The 17,475-nt window shown below is 48.5% G+C and overlaps 1 protein-coding gene across 25 annotated transcripts in view; it reads left to right on the forward strand.

Annotated features, from left to right (window-relative positions):
- The window catches only part of phldb1b (pleckstrin homology-like domain, family B, member 1b), a 405,781-nt gene that overhangs the window by 109,653 nt on the left and 278,653 nt on the right, over positions 1-17,475 (forward strand). For 24 of the 25 annotated variants that reach the window (XM_072486416.1, XM_072486401.1, XM_072486409.1 and 21 more), the window contains exon 2: positions 16,834-16,935. In XM_072486416.1, coding sequence (XP_072342517.1) covers positions 16,876-16,935 — 60 coding nt within the window. In that variant the 5' untranslated portion in view covers positions 16,834-16,875. Of the gene's footprint in view, positions 1-7,173; positions 7,326-16,833; positions 16,936-17,475 lie in introns of those variants that run through there. The other variant, XM_072486415.1, reaches the window with a different exon arrangement.

A 17,475-nucleotide genomic window follows, 5' to 3' on the forward strand; every position in this document is an offset into this window, starting at 1 on the left:
GGGCTTCGCCTCCTTCCACATTAGCAAGATCCTTCGCCGGGCTACCAGGGACGCAAAGGCCAGAATGCCGGCCTCTTTCGCCTCCTGCACTCCCGGCTCGTCCACTACTCCAAATATTGCTAGCCCCCAGCTTGGCTTGACCCGGACATTCACCACCTGAGATATTGCTCCCGCCACTCCTCTCCAGAACCCCTCCAGTGACGGGCATGACCAAAACATGTGGACATGGTTCGCCGGACTCCCTGAACACCTTCCACACCTGTCCTCTACCCCAAAGAACCTACTCAACCTCGCCCCCGTCAAGTGCGCTCTGTGAACCACCTTAAATTGTATCAGGCTGAGCCTGGCACATGAGGAGGAGAAATTGACCCTACCCAGGGCATCAGCCCACAAACCTTCCTCGATCTCCTCCTCCAACTCCTCCTCCCATTTACCCTTCAACTCTTCTGCTAGCGCTTCCCCCTCTTTCATCTCTTGGTGTATTGCCGAAACCTTGCCCTCCCCGACCCATACACCCGAGATCACCCTGTCTTGAATTTCCTGTGTCGGGAGCAGCAGGAATTCCCTGACCTGTCGCCTCACAAAAGCCCCCACCTGCATATATCTGAATGCATTTCCCGGGGGTAGCTCAAACTTCTCCTCCAGTGCCCCTAGGCTCGCAAATGCCCCGTCGATGAACAGGTCCCCCATTCTTCTAATCCCCGCCCGGTGCCAGCCCTGGAACCCCCCGTCCATCTGATCGGGGACCACACCGAGGCTCCCACTGCACCCCTATGCCGTCTCCACTGGCCCCAGATCCTTAACGTTGCCGCCACCACCGGGCTCGTGGTATACTTTGATGGCGAGAGTGGCAACGGCGCAGAAAATATCAGCCATGATTGAATGGTGGAGCAGAGCCGATGGGCTGAGTGGCCTAATTCTGCTCCTGTGTCTTATGGTCCTATGGTCTAATGATGTTACTATGAAAATCGCCACACTCCGGCGCCTGTTTGGGTACACTGAGGGAGAATTCAGAATGCCCAATTTGCCTAAGAAGCACGTCTTTCGGGACTTGTGGAAGGAAACCAGAGAATCCGGAGGAAACTCACGCGGAGAACATGCAGACAGTGACCCAAGCCGGGGATCGAACCTGGGACCCTGGCACTGTGAAGAAACAGTGCTAACCTCTGTGCTACCGTGCCGCCCACACACAATTGAACAGGTTTTACAGAGTGGTAGCCGTGTGCACCATCTACAAGGTGCACTGCATCAACTCGCCAATCGTCCCTTGCAAGCAAACCCGCACCCTCTGCCATCTAGCAGGACAAGGGCAGCAGATGCATGGGAACCCCACCACCACCATCGCCCCCACCCCCACCACCTTCTCATGGGCAATTAGAGATGTGAAATAAATGCTCGCCTAGCCAGGAAGCCCACATCCCATGTACAAATATTTTAAACATCATAATGAGCATTCAGAAACTTTGCAATGACAACCGTTTCATGGTCATCATTAGACTATTAATTCCAGATTTTATTGAATTCAAATTTCACCATCTGCCATGATAGGATTTGAACCCAGGGGGCCCAGATCATTAACCTGGGGCTCTGGATTACTGGGACAATACCATTACCCCACCACTGCCTCCCCTAAATCATGATTAACCCCACACCATTCCTTGAAATCCTATCCAGTCTCAGAAAAGCAAACTTATTCGTGAATCAGATTGGAGCTGGTGGAACCAATGGAATCAACCACTGTCAGCAATGAACAAAATGCACATTATATCCAAGAATTTATTGCCTGTTAAATATTAGAAATAATGCTGGACAGATGTTGGTGCATTCCAGATAATAATCCCTTCATGTTTCAGTGGTCAGAGGTAAATCAGTTGGTCTTCATTCTGTTGGCTAATGATTTCATCCGTTATGTTCAGTGCTGGTTAAGAAGAGCCTGATTTTGCTGTTAACCGTCAGCGTGTCTCGTTAGTTAGACTTGTTTGCGCACGATTATCTCCTAAACCAACCCACTGAGAAAAATAACTAAGGAACGACACCTCACCGGATCCTCTCTCTATTCCAATCGGCTCTACAGTGGCTGAGCTTTTATACGGGTACTGGGTAAACTACCCGCCCACAGCAGGGGAGCTCACAGTTCCAGTGAGCACGGGGAAACAATTACCCCCAGCTGGATGAGTCCCGTGCAGGTTATCACACCGGGCTGATGATAAGCCTGGATTTGACTGCACTGGATGGCGGGATGATCAATGTCTGGTTAGTGCTTGAATGGGAGAGGCCAATGCTGGACTACAGCTGACAGGGAACTGTTCATTCAGAGCCAGAGGACAGTTACAGTTAGAGAAGCAGAGGACAAGTGAAGCATTTGTCCCTTCATTAAAAATAATTGCTGGAAATATGAGCTGGAATGTTCAATATTTTAATGTGCTGGGGGAGGGGATGGCAAAATCATTGCTTAATAAGAAAGGGAACATTATTATGCAAATTCAACTTTATAATCCACAGTTCAGGCCATCAGGAAGATTGTAACATGGTTTGATGATAGTGAATTTCTGCTTCAGGTGAAATATTTCAAATTGAAACAAAAACAATTTCTGCAAATTGCTTCATGTTTCGATAATGCAGCTTGCAATTAAACACCCCACCCTTCCATTCATGAGGCAATATAACTAATGTGCTGCTAAGCTGTTTATGTCTCGAGCTGTCAATGATTTGTCCCAAAGCCATGGAGAATAAAACAATCTGGTGATTGGTTATCAACCTGACACATTGCTCTCATATTGGCAGGGGTGAGTGTACGAGCGGAGTGAAGGGTTTTCAGGAGTCCTGGTTTCCCTCGCACACTGCGGAAATCTGTGGGCGGGCATCTTATTTCTTCGACCGCATTCCTGCCCAGAAATCAGCCAGATTGATGGCCTTGGCTCCCACTCAAGCAGGGACCCTCCTTGAGCAGGCCTCAAACTGAGGGGAGGACCAGTGCGACCTTTACCTTGGTTTGAGGTTCAACGTTACTTCAGTGACTGCCTCATGTTGCACATAAAAAGTCAAAAAAATCATGCACGGGAAAAGGAAGCCATTTGGTCCATCATGTCTGTGCTGGCACCTTTAAAGAACTATCTCATTAGTCCCATTTCTGAAACTAGCAGGTGCAGATGTAAATTCCTCTTTGGGAAAAAAGGAGGGTCCAAAGGACTAAGTTTGGGAGGAAAATAACAGGAAAGCAGATGGAGGGACTGACTTGTCTTTTCAGAGCTAGCAGGAGGGAATGACTGAGTGACAAGAGGAACTGTTACGTAGCACGACACAGTGACTAAAAGACAGAGAGAGAGGGTGAATGAGGAACAGTAAGTGAAAATCATTAGACAACCAAGAGGGAACCGGACAAGCGAGGGAGACTGAGTGAATATTATAGGGAGCATGCCTCTTAATTCGGGTGGGGTTCATTCTAGTGTTCACACAGGAAAGTGATTGAAGAGATGTTCGTGCAAGAAATCATCCTTACAATCTGAGAGAAACATCTTGAGTTGACTAATGTTTGGTGTTTGTGCATTGCGCAATATGCTAATTTCCCTGTCTGCATTTCAAATCCAAATATGTGATAATATAGTCAAGGAACACAACAAATCCAGTCAGCTGGTTGGACAAGGACAAAATACTGCAGATGCTTAAAATTGGAAAGACAGACAATGCTGGGAAGATTCAGTAAGCCCTCTCCATATGTACTTTAAAAAAAATCCCAATTAAGGAGCAATTTAGCGTGGCCAATCCACCTACCCTGCACATCTTTGGGTTGTGGGGGTGAGACCCACGCAAACATGGGAGAATGTGTAAACTCCACACGGACAGTGACCCAGAGCTGGGATCGAACCAGGGACCTCGGTGCCGTGAGGCAGCTGTGTTAACCCCTGTGCCACCGTGCCGCCTCATCACAGCTGATTTTGGCTTATACCCCATAGGTCACAGCCCCTTTTGCCCATCACCCTGACACTCTCCAATTGGCATTGATCCCAGTCCAGCAACACCTCGTTTTCCATATTCTCATCCTTGTTTTCAAATCCCCCCATGATCTTGTTCCTCCCTATCTAACCCCACAACCCTTCGAGATACCTAACCTACATTGCTCTAATTCTGGGCAGTTGAGGACCCCCAATTTTAATCGCTTCACCACTGATGGCCGTATCTTCAGCTACCTGGCCCGTAGGACCTGAAATTCAGGAGACAGAGAGTGGTGGAAGGGAGTGTCTCAAAATGGAGAACTGTGACCAGTGGTGTTCCACAGGGATCCGTGCTCGGACCACTGTTGTTTGTGATATACATAAATGATCTGGACGAAGGTATAGGTCGTCTGATTAGCAAGTTTGCAGATGATACTAAGATTGGTGGAGTTGCAGATAGCGAGGAGGACTGTCAGAGAATACAGCAAAATATAGATAGATTGGAGAGTTGGGCAGAGAAATGGCAGATGGAGTTCAATCCAGGCAAATGCGAGATGATGCATTTTGGAAGATCTAATTCAAGAGCGGACTATACGGTCAATGGAAGAGTCCTGGGGAAAATTGATGTACAGAGAGATCTGGGAGTTCAGGTCCATTGTACCCTGAAGGTGGCAACGCAGGTCGATAGAGTGGTCAAGAAGGCATACAGCATGCTTGCCTTCATCGGACGGGGTATTGAGTACAAGAGTCGGCAGGTCATGTTACAGTTGTATCGGACTTTGGTTAGGCCACATTTGGAATACTGCATGCAGTTCTGGTCGCCGCATTACCAGAAGGATGTGGATGCTTTAGAGAGGGTGCAGAGGAGGTTCACCGGGATGTTGCCTGGTATGGATGGTGCTAGCTACAAAGAAAGGTTGAGTAGATCAGGATTGTTTTCGTTGGAAAGACGGAGGTTTAGGGAGAACCTGATTGAGGTCTACAAAATTATGCGTGGTATGGACAGGGTGGATAGCAACAAGCTTTTTCCAAGAGTGGGGGTGTCAATTACAAGGGGTCACGATTTCAAGGTGAGAGGGGGAAAGTTTAAGGGGGATGTGCGTGGAAAGTTTTTTACACAAAGGGTGGTGGGTGCCTGGAACGCTTTGCCAGCGGAGGCGGTAGAGGCGGGCACGATAGCATCATTTAAGATGCATCTAGACAGATATATGAACGGGCGGGGAACAGAGGGAAGTAGATCCTTGGAAAATAGGTGACAGGTTTAGATAAAGGATCTGGATCGGCGCAGGCTGGGAGGGCCGAAGGGCCTGTTCCTGTGTTGTAATTTTCTTTGTTCTTTGTTCTAAACCTCTCTATCTCTTCACCTCACTCTGAGGCACTCCCTCAAAACCAACTCCTTTAACCAAACCTGTGGTTACTTTTCCCAACATCTCCTTATGTGGCCATGTGTCACAGTTGCTTGGTAACAATCCAGTAGCGTGTTTGCGATGTTCTACTGAGTTAAAGACAATATAAATTAGCAGCAAGAATCTAATTGAGTTCCCAATTTCATCACGAGGGGATGACGGGACTGGGGGCATTCTGGCTAAGTTTGCCGATGATACAAAGATAGGTGGAGGGGCAGGTAGTATGGAGGAGGTGGGGAGGCTGCAGAAAGATTTAGACAGTTTAGGAGAGTGGTCCAAGAAATGGCTGATGAAATTCAACGTGGGCAAGTGCGAGGTCTTGCACTTTGGAAAAAAGAATAGAGGCATGGACTATTTTCTAAACGGTGACAAAATTCATAATGCTGAAGTGCAAAGGGACTTGGGAGTCCTAGTCCAGGATTCTCTAAAGGTAAACTTGCAGGTTGAGTCCGTAATTAAGAAAGCAAATGCAATGTTGTCATTCATCTCAAGAGGCTTGGAATATAAAAGCAGGGATGTACTTCTGAAGCTTTATAAAGCATTAGTTAGGCCCCATTTAGAATACTGTGAGCAATTTTGGGCCCCACACCTCAGGAAGGACATACTGGCACTGGAGCGGGTCCAGCGGAGATTCACACGGATGATCCCAGGAATGGTAGGCCTAACATACGATGAACGTCTGAGGATCCTGGGATTATATTCATTGGAGTTTAGGGGGTTGAGGGGATATCTAATAGAAACTTACAAGATAATGAATGGCTTAGACAGGGTGGATGTAGGGAAGTTGTTTCCATTAGCAGGGGAGACTAGGACCCGGGGGCACAGCCTTAGAATAAAAGGGAGTCACTTTAGAACAGAGATGAGGAGAAATTTCTTCAGCCAGAGAGTGGTGGGTCTGTGGAATTCATTGCCACAGAGGGCGGTGGAGGCCGGGACGTTGCGTGTCTTTAAGACAGAAGTTGATAAATTCTTGATTTCTCGAGGAATTAAGGGCTATGGAGAGAGAGCGGGTAAATGGAGTTGAAATCAGCCATGATTGAATGGCGGAGTGGACTCGATGGGCCGAATGGCCTTACTTCCGCTCCTATGTCTTATGGTCTTATGGTCTTATGGGATCATTATAATAATAATCTTTATTATTGTCACAAATCGGCTTACATTAACACTGCAATGAAGTTACTGTGAAAAGCCCCTAGTCGCCACATTCCGGCGCCTGTTCAGCTGCACGGAGGATGTCCAATTCACCTAACAAGCACGTCTTTTGAGACTTGTGGGAGGAAACCAGAGGACCCGGAGGAAACCCACGCAGACACGGGGGAGAACGTGCAGACTCCGCACAGACAGTTACGCAAGCGGGAGTCGAACCTGGGACCCTGGCCCTATGAAGCAACAGTGCTAACCACTGTGCTGCCCTGCCTCCCCAACATTCCCAACTCCACTCGGTTACAGTGCATGTAAAAGCTGGGACCTTCAACACACTGCAAAATCCCACCTTGTGTTCTGGTCATGGAACCACAATTGCAGATTTCGCTAGAAATATCAGGAAGCTAAACTCCGACTTCAGTAAATATTATTTATAAACAGTGGGTCTACTTCAGGCATTTACGTATATTGCAGGATTCACTTTCTATTACAGTTGGGCTATGACCTTTTTTAACAAGTTGTTAGCAGGCCAGATTCCAGAATGTTAATGTATTAGATTGCGGGACATTTTTCACATTTTTGGGTTTGAGCCCGTGTGAACCTGCATGAATAAATTGATCAGCTCAAACATGTTCACAGACTGTGATTGAAATCTTTTATCTCCAAAGGACAAGTCATTTCATGCTTTTCTTCTGCAGAGCCGCCAGTGCCTTTGTGTTACCTTCCCTTCCCCTAAACCCCCAGGGGGACATCTGCTACTTTAATCTGTGTCAAATTGGGATTCGTGCAACTGTGTCTTTGGCTCCCAACATCAGAATTTCTGTTTACTGAGGAAGCTCATTGTGTAAGTGATTGTTCCTGTTGTCATTTACAGTGTTGTAGGGTGAGGAACTGTGTGTGTATCTAGGACTCTGTGAATATATGTGTGTGTGTGTGTGTGTTTATATATCGAGGACTTGTATATGTGTGTGTGAATGTTGGAGTGCGTGGAGTGTGTTTGTCTGCATTGGGCATGTGTAGGTGTAGGACTGTGTGTGTGTGTGTGTGCTGCCTGCCTGTATGTGTGTGTAGGTGTGTATGTGTGTGTAGGTGTGTGTGCCTGTGTGTGTGTGCACGCATAGGAGTGTGTGAGTGGGTAGGTGTGTGTGCATGTGAAGGAGTGTGTGTTTCTGTGTATGTGTGCGTAGGTGCGCTTGTGCACTTAGGAGTGTGTATGTGTAGGGCAGCACGGTGGCGCAGTGGTTAGCACTGCTGCCCCACGGCGCTGAGGACCCGGGTTCGATCCTGGCCCCAGGTCACTGTCCGTGTGGAGTTTGCACATTCTCCCCGTGTCTACGTGGGTCTCACCCCCACAATGCAAAGATGTGCAGAATAGGTGGATTGGTCACGCTAAATTGCCCCTTAATTGGAAAAAAAATAATTGGGTAATCTAAATTTTTTTTAAAAGAAAAAAAAGGAGTGCGTATATGTATAGTTGTGGGTATTCACGTAGGAGCATGCGTATCTGTGTGTGGGTCTTTGCGTGTATACGTAGGTGTGTGTGCGCATAGGAATGTGTGTGCCTGTGTGTGAGCATAGGTGTGTTGTGTCTGTGTAGGTGTATGTGCGTGCGTAGTAGTGTAGATGTGTGTGTTTAGGTGTACATGCATGCATTGGAGTGTGTGTGTGCATAGGTGTGCGTGAGTGCATAGGTATGTGTGTGTGCATAGGTGTGTGTGCGTGCATAGGTGTGTGTGTGCATAGGTGTGTGTGTGTGCATAGGTATGTGTGTGTGCATAGGTGTGTGTGTATAGGTGTGTGTGTGTGCATAGGTGTGTGTGTGTATAGGTGTGTGTGTGCATAGGTGTGTGTGTGTGTATAGGTGTGTGTGTGTGCATAGGTGTGTGTGTGTATAGGTGTGTGTGTGTGTATAGGTGTGTGTGTGTGCATAGGTATGTGTGTGTGCATAGGTGTGTGTGTGCATAGGTGTGTGTGTGTGTATAGGTGTGTGTGTGTATAGGTGTGTGTGTGTGCATAGGTGTGTGTGTGTGCATAGGTGTGTGTGTGTGCATAGGTGTGTGTGTGTGCATAGGTGTGTGTGTGTGCATAGGTGTGTGTGTGTGCATAGGTATGTGTGTGTGCATAGGTGTGTGTGTATAGGTGTGTGTGTGTGCATAGGTGTGTGTGTGTATAGGTATGTGTGTGTGCATAGGTGTGTGTGTGTATAGGTGTGTGTGTGTGCATAGGTATGTGTGTGTGCATAGGTGTGTGTGTGTGTGTGCATAGGTATGTGTGTGTGCATAGGTGTGTGTGTGTGCATAGGTGTGTGTGTGCATAGGTATGTGTGTGTGCATAGGTGTGTGTGTGTATAGGTGTGTGTGTGTGCATAGGTGTGTGTGTGTGCATAGGTGTGTGTGTGCATAGGTGTGTGTGTGTATAGGTGTGTGTGTGTGCATAGGTGTGTGTGTGTGCATAGGTGTGTGTGTGCATAGGTATGTGTGTGTGCATAGGTGTGTGTGTGTATAGGTATGTGTGTGTGCATAGGTGTGTGTGTGTGCATAGGTATGTGTGTGTGCATAGGTGTGTGTGTGTATAGGTGTGTGTGTGTGCATAGGTGTGTGTGTGTGCATAGGTGTGTGTGTGTGTATAGGTGTGTGTGTTTGCATAGGTGTGTGTGTGTGCATAGGTGTTTGTAAAATATTGAGTTCCTTCAAATCTCTTTTCTTGATGCTTTGAAGGATGAATGGTTTGTGTGATGAGAATTAAGCGTCTCTCTGAAAGTAAACTGTCTAAAGCTTCTCTTTGAAGAACCATTCTGATCCTATCTCTGAGGAATAGCACAGCTTCTAATTTATTTGAAAATAAGTGAATGGCGTTGGCTGCAGTGTGGCACCGTGTGAAATGTCTAGACATCTGGGTACTCACCGGTAATTAATATAGATACAACAGCGAGCATTAGCTTTCCGCTAACACAGGAGCAACTCGGCTTCCCAATGGGTGAATGGCTGAAAGACAGACTTTGTGTCTTTCCATCACTTCCAGAACTTTTCTCTTTCAGTTGATTGAAATTGTCTCTGTGATCATTGTCCGAGTGGCGCCTTGTCCAGCAATGCTTAATTTTTAATTCCCATCTTTGTCATTCCTCCATGGCCCTGGCGCTCCGTATCTCTGAAACCTCTTCTAGCCCCACAACTCGCCGAGGTATCGGTGCTCTAGCCTCCTGTCCCCTTACGGCAGAGATGAGGAGGATTTTCTTCTCTCAGAGGGTAGTGAATCTGTGGAATTCTTTACCGTAGAGGCTGGGTTGTTAAGTATGTTCAAGGCTGAGATAGACAGGTGTTTAATCAGTGAGGGAATCGAGGGTTAAGGGGATAAGGCGGGAAAGTGGAGTTGAGGATTTTCACATCTGGATCAGTCATGATCTCATTGAATGGGAGAGCAGGGTCTATGGGCTGAATGGCCCACTTCTCCTCCTACACCTTATGGTCTTATTTGTCTCATCCCTGATTTTAATCGCTCCATCCCTGGTAGCTGTGCCTTCAGCTGCCAACCCTGAAGAATTCCCTAAACCTCTCCTCTCACTTGCCCTCCACTTCTGCACACACAGCCTTCTTCTTTGGTCACGTTTTTGATCACCTGCCTTAATATCTGTGTGTGTGGCCCAGGGTAAAATCTGGTTGAAAATGTTCCTGTGCAGCAGCTTGGGATGTTTCATCACGTTAAAGGTGCAATACGAATGCAGATTGTTCTTGTTATTGTCATTGCACAGGGCAGCAATGTGAACATTCCACAGCTCATTTGATAAGATTTCTTTATCTGGCGGGAGTTTGCTTTTCCAAAGTGATTATCGTATCTGATCTCAATTCCTATTGATTCGAAATGTTCTTCAAACTGGATTAAATCTGTCGTCGGATATTTCTAGCCTCAGAACTGTGCAGTTTAAATCTTGTGGTTTGAAGCTCCCAGGTTGCGTGACACTGAGCTGTACAAGAAGATTGAAATGCAGAGGCCTACGGCTGACATTGGCCTGAATTGTTGCCTCGTCGGGCGAATGCAGCCGGTGGGACCGGAAGTGAAACCCGCCCTCGCTCTCCATTGCGCGTTCGCCCTGGAGGCTAGCCTGAAACGTGCTCGGCATTGCCGGGGGGTGGGACATGGGGGGGTGGGGTGAGGGGGGGTGGGGGAAGAGGACGGGTGCCAAGCCAAGGGAGGGTGCAGGCGGGTTAAAGTGAGCTCCCCCAATGTTGTGGAGCTGCAGTATTATTCAAAGAATATTTGCACACAGAAAAATACCACAAACTATCACCAATGCAACAACTGACAGCAGCACCCCAAACCTCCCAACCTTCAAACATCCTCTGGGAATTTTATGCTGCCCTGGATCAACAATGTTGCAAACCCGTAGAGGTTTCCTGGTCGATTGGTCCGTACGCAAAGTGTAAAAGAACACTAAAAGTCCCAGTCAATTCGGGCTTTAATTGGCTTAATCGGAACTTGAATTGTCGGTGGACATGCGTGGCAGTCGGAAATGTGCCCACCGACCGTGTTATGGCGTGATGTCGCTAAGACGATGGGATGGCTGCCTGACATTTCCAGAAGATTTTGCGCTAGTACAGGTTGGCCGTGCATCCAATAGCACCACATAAATTCCTGGCCATTATTTCAAAGTAGAACATTTCAAGGTTGGTTTAATAAGGACGGGGGAGTCCACGCGGAGTTAAGTAAGAACAAAGTTTTATTTACACTATTCAGTAGATCCCTACCGGGTTCCTCTCTCGTCGGTGCTTTACCGGCCGACCTTATGTATGGGGCCTAATTGAAACACCCTGCCCCTTGCAGGGGAGCTCCTACTCCGCAAGAAGCAAGGGAGCTCCTACTCCGCAAGAAGCAAGGGAAGACAAGCATCCCCACCACATAGTCCCATGCGGAATATTACATTTGGAATGGCCACATTCTAAAGCATGAGGACTTGCTGAAGGAGACGATGCATGGAAGATTAGAGGGATGTTAATCAATAGAGAGAAAGGGAGTGATGATGTTAGACAGCTTGAAATTGAAATAAGGGACTTCTACAAACAGGACCACGAGGCGTGGAGAGGACCTGCCCTTGGGCAGTTTGCAACTACAATATCTTTCAATTATCTCCCTGTAGATCACCTCCAACCCTTTCCTAAAAGTGGTGCCATGTCTTTTAGCCATCCTCTGGTACCTTGCCTTCGTGACTATTCCCTGTATGTGCACCATGACAGCGTGTGGCTGTAAGCTCGTTCCCCCAGGGATGGAACCACAGTCCTGCCCAATCCGTCTCTCCACCCTGTCACCGTTGGGCTGGAGTCCTGCAGAATTAACCTTTGCCTTCTAACCCACTGCCCATCTGCACTCCCCTCTGTCCCCCCGCTCCCCGCCAAACCCCAAGACCCTATCTGAAACAGGATGGACTTTTATTTATACCTTTCGCTGGGGCCACACCCATCAAGATGTGAAATCGAGGCCCCGTCTGCCCTGTCAGGTGAACGTAAGAGATCCCATCGAAGAAGAGAATAGGGGGCAGCCCCAGTATCCTGGCCAATATTTATCCTTCAATCAACATCACTAAAAAAAAAAAATCAGATGATCACATTCCTGTTTGTGGAATCTTGATGTTCTCGTGATGGCTGCCATGTTTCGTACATTACAGCAGGGACCACACTTCCAAAAGCAGTAAAGTGAATTGGGAAGTCCAAGGGTGCTAAATGAATGCAAGATCCTTCTTTCTGCTTCCGAGTGCTCGGTGCATCTTGTTAATTGGAATGATGAGTCACAGAAAACTAGAAGGAGTTAACAGAAAATAATTGAATTAACGACAGTGTGGTTGTGTTTCAATAGGGAGCAGGGAGGGAAGTGTTGGAAATCTGTGCTCCCCCCCCTTCCCAAGTCCCTCACTCCAATAGTCCCTGGTGGCCCCTGCTGATAATTGCTTCCATTATCAAATCCCGTCATTAGAACTGTTGCGAGGAGTGTTGCTGTTGTTGCCATGGCAGCTGAGCTTGGCAACGGTCGGTTGTCAGTCCACCCCTGTGCGCTGTAGAGAGCTGGCAGAGTGGGAATGGGCTTGGGGGTGGGTGGGAGATGTAACAGCTGTGATCTGAAATGTTGAACATCAAGGGGATAACGTTTATATGTTTTCCATTTTCTCTGCACATATGGTTTGAGGCTTTTTTTTTCTGTTTCTTGCGCGAAGTACAGGCAGCTGGCTTACAGGATCTCCGTCAACGAGTTGTTGTTTTTTTTAACATGGGAAAGCATTAACCCGGTGTGGCTTGTTAATGACCGACAGGCTTGTGTAACCAGGGCGAGGGTGTGCACGTGGGTTTTTGTCCGAGCTAGCACAGCAGACAATTTAACCATTAACCTGCTTCACTGTTAACAGTGGAACATTGACACCGAGAACGCATTCCTCACAAGCCAATTGAACCAGCCAGTAGAATCATGAAAAGAGACATTTCTGAGGGCCTTTGTGGAGGTGAATATGAGGTCATAGCATTACAACACGGGAATCACACAATTGTTCCAGCACAGAAAGGGGGTCATTCGTCCCATTAGCTCTGTGCTGGTCTCTGAATGAACAGTTCACCCCATGCCTCCTCCCCATAATCCTGCACATTGCCCCTTTTCTGATATTGAACCAATTCCTTTTTTTCAATGTTTATCCAATTGCCTTTCCAGACATTGTTTCATTAGTCACTTATGCTAGAATGTTCCATATTCTGACACTGTTGAACATTTGCCGTCTGCCTACCAACCACCTCAACAGAAAATGGAGACAATTATTTGCCACCTCCTGTGCCAAAACTCGACTGAAATTTCCCTAATGCTCTGTTACCGGGGCAGACACTGAAATGTTGCTTTCGCTGGTCGAGGAATCTACAACTCTCCGGATCAGCGACCGATAATTGAGGACTGAGATGAGAAGAGATTTCTTCACTCAAAGGGTTGTGAATCATTGGAATTCTCTACCCAGAGGGCTGTGAACGCACTTACCGCTGGGACAGGCAGATTTGTGGTCTCTCAGGAATGCAAGGGGAATGGGGAGTGGACGGGGAGTGGAGTTGAAGCCATGGTCCTGTTGAACGGCAGAGCAGACCCGGAACGCCAGGTGTTCCACTCCTGCTCCTATATGTCATGACAGTGTGCTGCAGTTTCCCAACTGTCTAGCGAACATTTTGCGGAAGACTTGTTCTTTAAGGAAATTAGTAAAGACATTGGCCAAAAGATCGTTGATGCTGTTGATATTTTCAGGAAAATTACGATGTGGATTATACTGCCAGACCTTCCTGGGAGGTGATGGAATATCACACCTGAAGAGGTGTCAAGGCCCACTTCAAATAGAGTAACTGCGCGCATGTGCGTGCGTGTTTGCATGTGCGTGTGTGTTTGTGTGTATGCATGTGTGTGTTTGCGTGCATGTGTGTGTGTGTGTTTGTGTGCGTGTATGCATATGCGCTTGTGTGTATGTGTGTGTGTGTATGCATGCATGTGTGTGTATTTCTGTGTGTGCCTGCATGCGTGTCTGCGTGTTCCTCTACAAATACAAAAATATTCTCTCTCCCCACCTTATCAAGCCTCTTCATAATTTTAAAGGATCACCCACCAGCCTTCTATGGGGTTAGCCGATTGCTCATGTGCCCCTCTGCTGCTGCCAGACTTAAGAGGCGGAGTACCCCAAGGGACAGGGGGTTGGATGGGCTCGGCCTGTTGGTAACAGTCTGACTCCGGAGTAGGCAGTTTTCTGCGGGTAGAAAAGAGGAAGTGAAACAACTTAACTGCTTTGAAGTGGTCTGCATCTGTCAATCATAACAAGAGTCTTTATAAACATTGTGGTTAGTATCAATGCATGGTACTTTGGATGCATTCAAGCGTGAAGGGAAAGATTTAAAATATATGTTTTTATTCACCATATTTTCATCATTTTCACCATACTAAACAGAAACAAAAACAACCCCAACAATATCAAAATAAAACAACCCCCCCCCCCCCCGCCCCCCCCTCCCCCCGCCAAACCCACACCCCCATCCCCCAATCCCCCCTCTGAGGTAAGGGAATTTCTTCCTGGCTTGAATCTTTAATGAACTGTCCGACCTGCTCATCAGCTGTCAGGCAGAGCAGTTCAGAGTGAGAGGCCACTTCAGAGTTTAAACAGGTCAGACAAGGGTGATGATTTTGAGCAGAGGACTGCCGGAGATCACCATGACAAGAGTGATCTTCAGGTTGCCCAAGGCTGGAAGGGGCAGTCTAGACACAGGACCCCCATCTTGGGGGAGATTCCTGGACCAGCCCGTTACCCATAAGCTGAGCCAGCACAACCCCAGGACAGTTGAGGGACACTCCCTCTTCAGCCTGGCAGTGGCAGTCAGCAATGGGATGATCCCATTGACTCCCTTGGGGCCCATTGTGCCAGGCTAGGGTGCCACTACCAGGGTGTAGTATTGTGGTGCTTTGGTGCCAGGGGGCAGTGACTGAAGGGGCAGGCTGGGTGTGGGGCTGTGGAGGCAGCCTGGCGGGGTTGGGCCACCCTCATGCATGCGTGGTGGTGGGGGGGGGGGGGGGGTGATGATCCATTATTCCCATGGTGGGGGGGGAGGATGCTCCTCCTTGATGAGGGATTGAAGGTGCTCCCTCTGTCAGCAAGGGAGGGGGGTGGTCAACATTTCCATTGTGGGAGGGCGGAGGCCTTCTCTGGACGCTGAGACTGGGGCGCCCCATCAAAATGGTGGCTGACACCAGATAGTGCTGGAATACTGGGGGCAGGTTTCTCCGAGCCCGGGGCCGGGCCCGAGAATCGCCGTGCTTGCCGCAAATCGCGCTTCGCCACCCCGACGGCGGGATGCGATTTTCCGCAGAGCGGAGAATCAGCGCCATTGGCACCGGTCAGGGGCTGCTCTACGCCCCCCCCCCCCCCCCCCGGCGATTCTCGGCCCGAGCGGCCGTAAAAAAAAACCCGAGTCCCGCCGGCGCTGTTCTAATCCGCTGTTAGCCGGCGGGACCTCGGCCTGGAAGGGTCCGGGGCGGCCCGTGGTGGGGGAGGGGTGGTTCGACCCCGGGGGGGGGGGGGGGCCTCCGTCGTGGCCTGGCCCGTGATCGGGGCCCACTGATCGGCAGGCCGGCCTCTCGGGCTGGGGGCCTCCTTTTTTCCGCGCCGGCCCCTGTAGCCCTACGCCATGTTGCATCGGGGCCGGCACAGAGAAGGGAGCCACTGCGCATGCGAGCGTTGGCGCCGGTGCCACTGCGCATGTGCGGACCCCGTGGTGCCCAGTAGACGTCGGGATCAGCAGCTGGAGCAGTGTGGGCCGCTCCAGTGTCGTGCTGGCCCCCGGTAGGGGCCAGAATTGCTGATCCTGAGGCCATGTTGACGCCGTCGGGAAACGCGATGGTGTTTCCGACGGCATCAACAGTTAGCTTCACGATCAGAGTATCCCGCCCTGTGTGTTCGCCACTGTGCATTATCTTGCATAACAAAGATCTGTGAATTCTACCTTCCAGTGCCAGAGGGACACAGTCCCAATTCTCCACTGGTAGGAACACTTAGTCTCTGGAACAAAGAATCCCGCCCAGTACATCAGGCCAGATGTCTATGTGGCCAATTTATTCTGTTCGGCCAAAAGGAGCAGCTATGTGGTCACTGGTAATCACAGGATTATGAGATCAAGCTTCATGTCACAATTTGAGTTCAAAATCTAGGCTGACAACGATGATTGTCCCCTTAAGGGAAACACAGCAGAGTAAGGGTCATAATAACAGAAAATTGCTGGATAAGCTCAACAGGTCTGGAAGCAGCTGTGGGCAGAGAAGCAGAGAGGTAAGGTTGCGAGTCCAATGTGACTCTTCCACAGAACTGTAAAGGTAAGAGTCACCTGACCTGGGTGACCAATCAGGACTCAGAGTGGGGAACCGCCCAGGGGGAGGAGTTCTCCTCGGCAGAGGTATTTTGGAATTAGCTGCAAACATGCTACTGCTCTTGAAGATTACTTGTAAATAAATCCCTCACTGTTCACTGATGAAGTTTCTGAAAGTGCAGCATCACACTGACACTTCAGTGCGGTGCTGAGGGAGTGCTGCACTGTCAGAGAACTGTCGCATTTGAAAGAAGAGTGGCATGTGACCTGTTGGGCTCTTGGTTTTATGTCTTAGTCTTATCTGAAAAACAGCACCTACGACAATTCAGCACTCCTTCTATACTGCGCTGGGACTGCAGACTAGATGCTGTGTTCAAGTCTCTGGAGCGAGTGGGATTTGAACCCATAACCTTATGATTGTGAGGTGGGGATGCTTCAAGAAGATATTCTGTGAAGCACCTGATATGAAATTAACATTAAAAAAAATATTCTTACCCCCAGGATATCCACGAGTGTGAAGAAGCGACTCTAGATGATGTAATCATGGACAAAGCAAACAGATACACAGCTGGGCAAATGAAAAGATCACAGAAAATCATTCAGGTAAAACATACAGGGGTGAGGCCTCTGAAGCCTGGAATATTTTGCGGACAGTTTTCACTTTGGTGGAGGGTATTGCAGACAGTGGGTTGTCAGATAGGTCAGTTTATAACGCGGTTCAGTGAAATGTAAAACTCAGCCACAGCCGCCAGTGCATTGTATCCTTGGCTGAGAGGTACTGTGTGGTACTGATGGAGTATTCCACTGCCAGAGTCATTGGTATCCAGACTGGAGGTTATCCATCTCGGATTGGATAGAAACGATTCCACGGCACTATTCCGACCTAGAGGAGGAATGTCCTTCCTGGTCTCCCAGTCAATATTTATCCCCACAACTAATATCATTTCAACAGATTATCTGATCAGTATCACTGATGTGTGTGGGAGCTTAATCTTCACAAATTGGCTGTCCAGTATCCAAGCATTTCATTGATTGTAAAGTATTTTGCGCCCTCCTGATGTTATGAAAGGCACAGTGAGTTTTTGCTCTGCTGTGTGATCCCGAAAGCAGATTATTGGGTATTATCGCTTTTCTGTTTGCATG

This window comes from Scyliorhinus torazame, chromosome 21 (assembly GCF_047496885.1).
Source record: "Scyliorhinus torazame isolate Kashiwa2021f chromosome 21, sScyTor2.1, whole genome shotgun sequence".
NCBI lineage: Eukaryota > Metazoa > Chordata > Chondrichthyes > Carcharhiniformes > Scyliorhinidae > Scyliorhinus > Scyliorhinus torazame.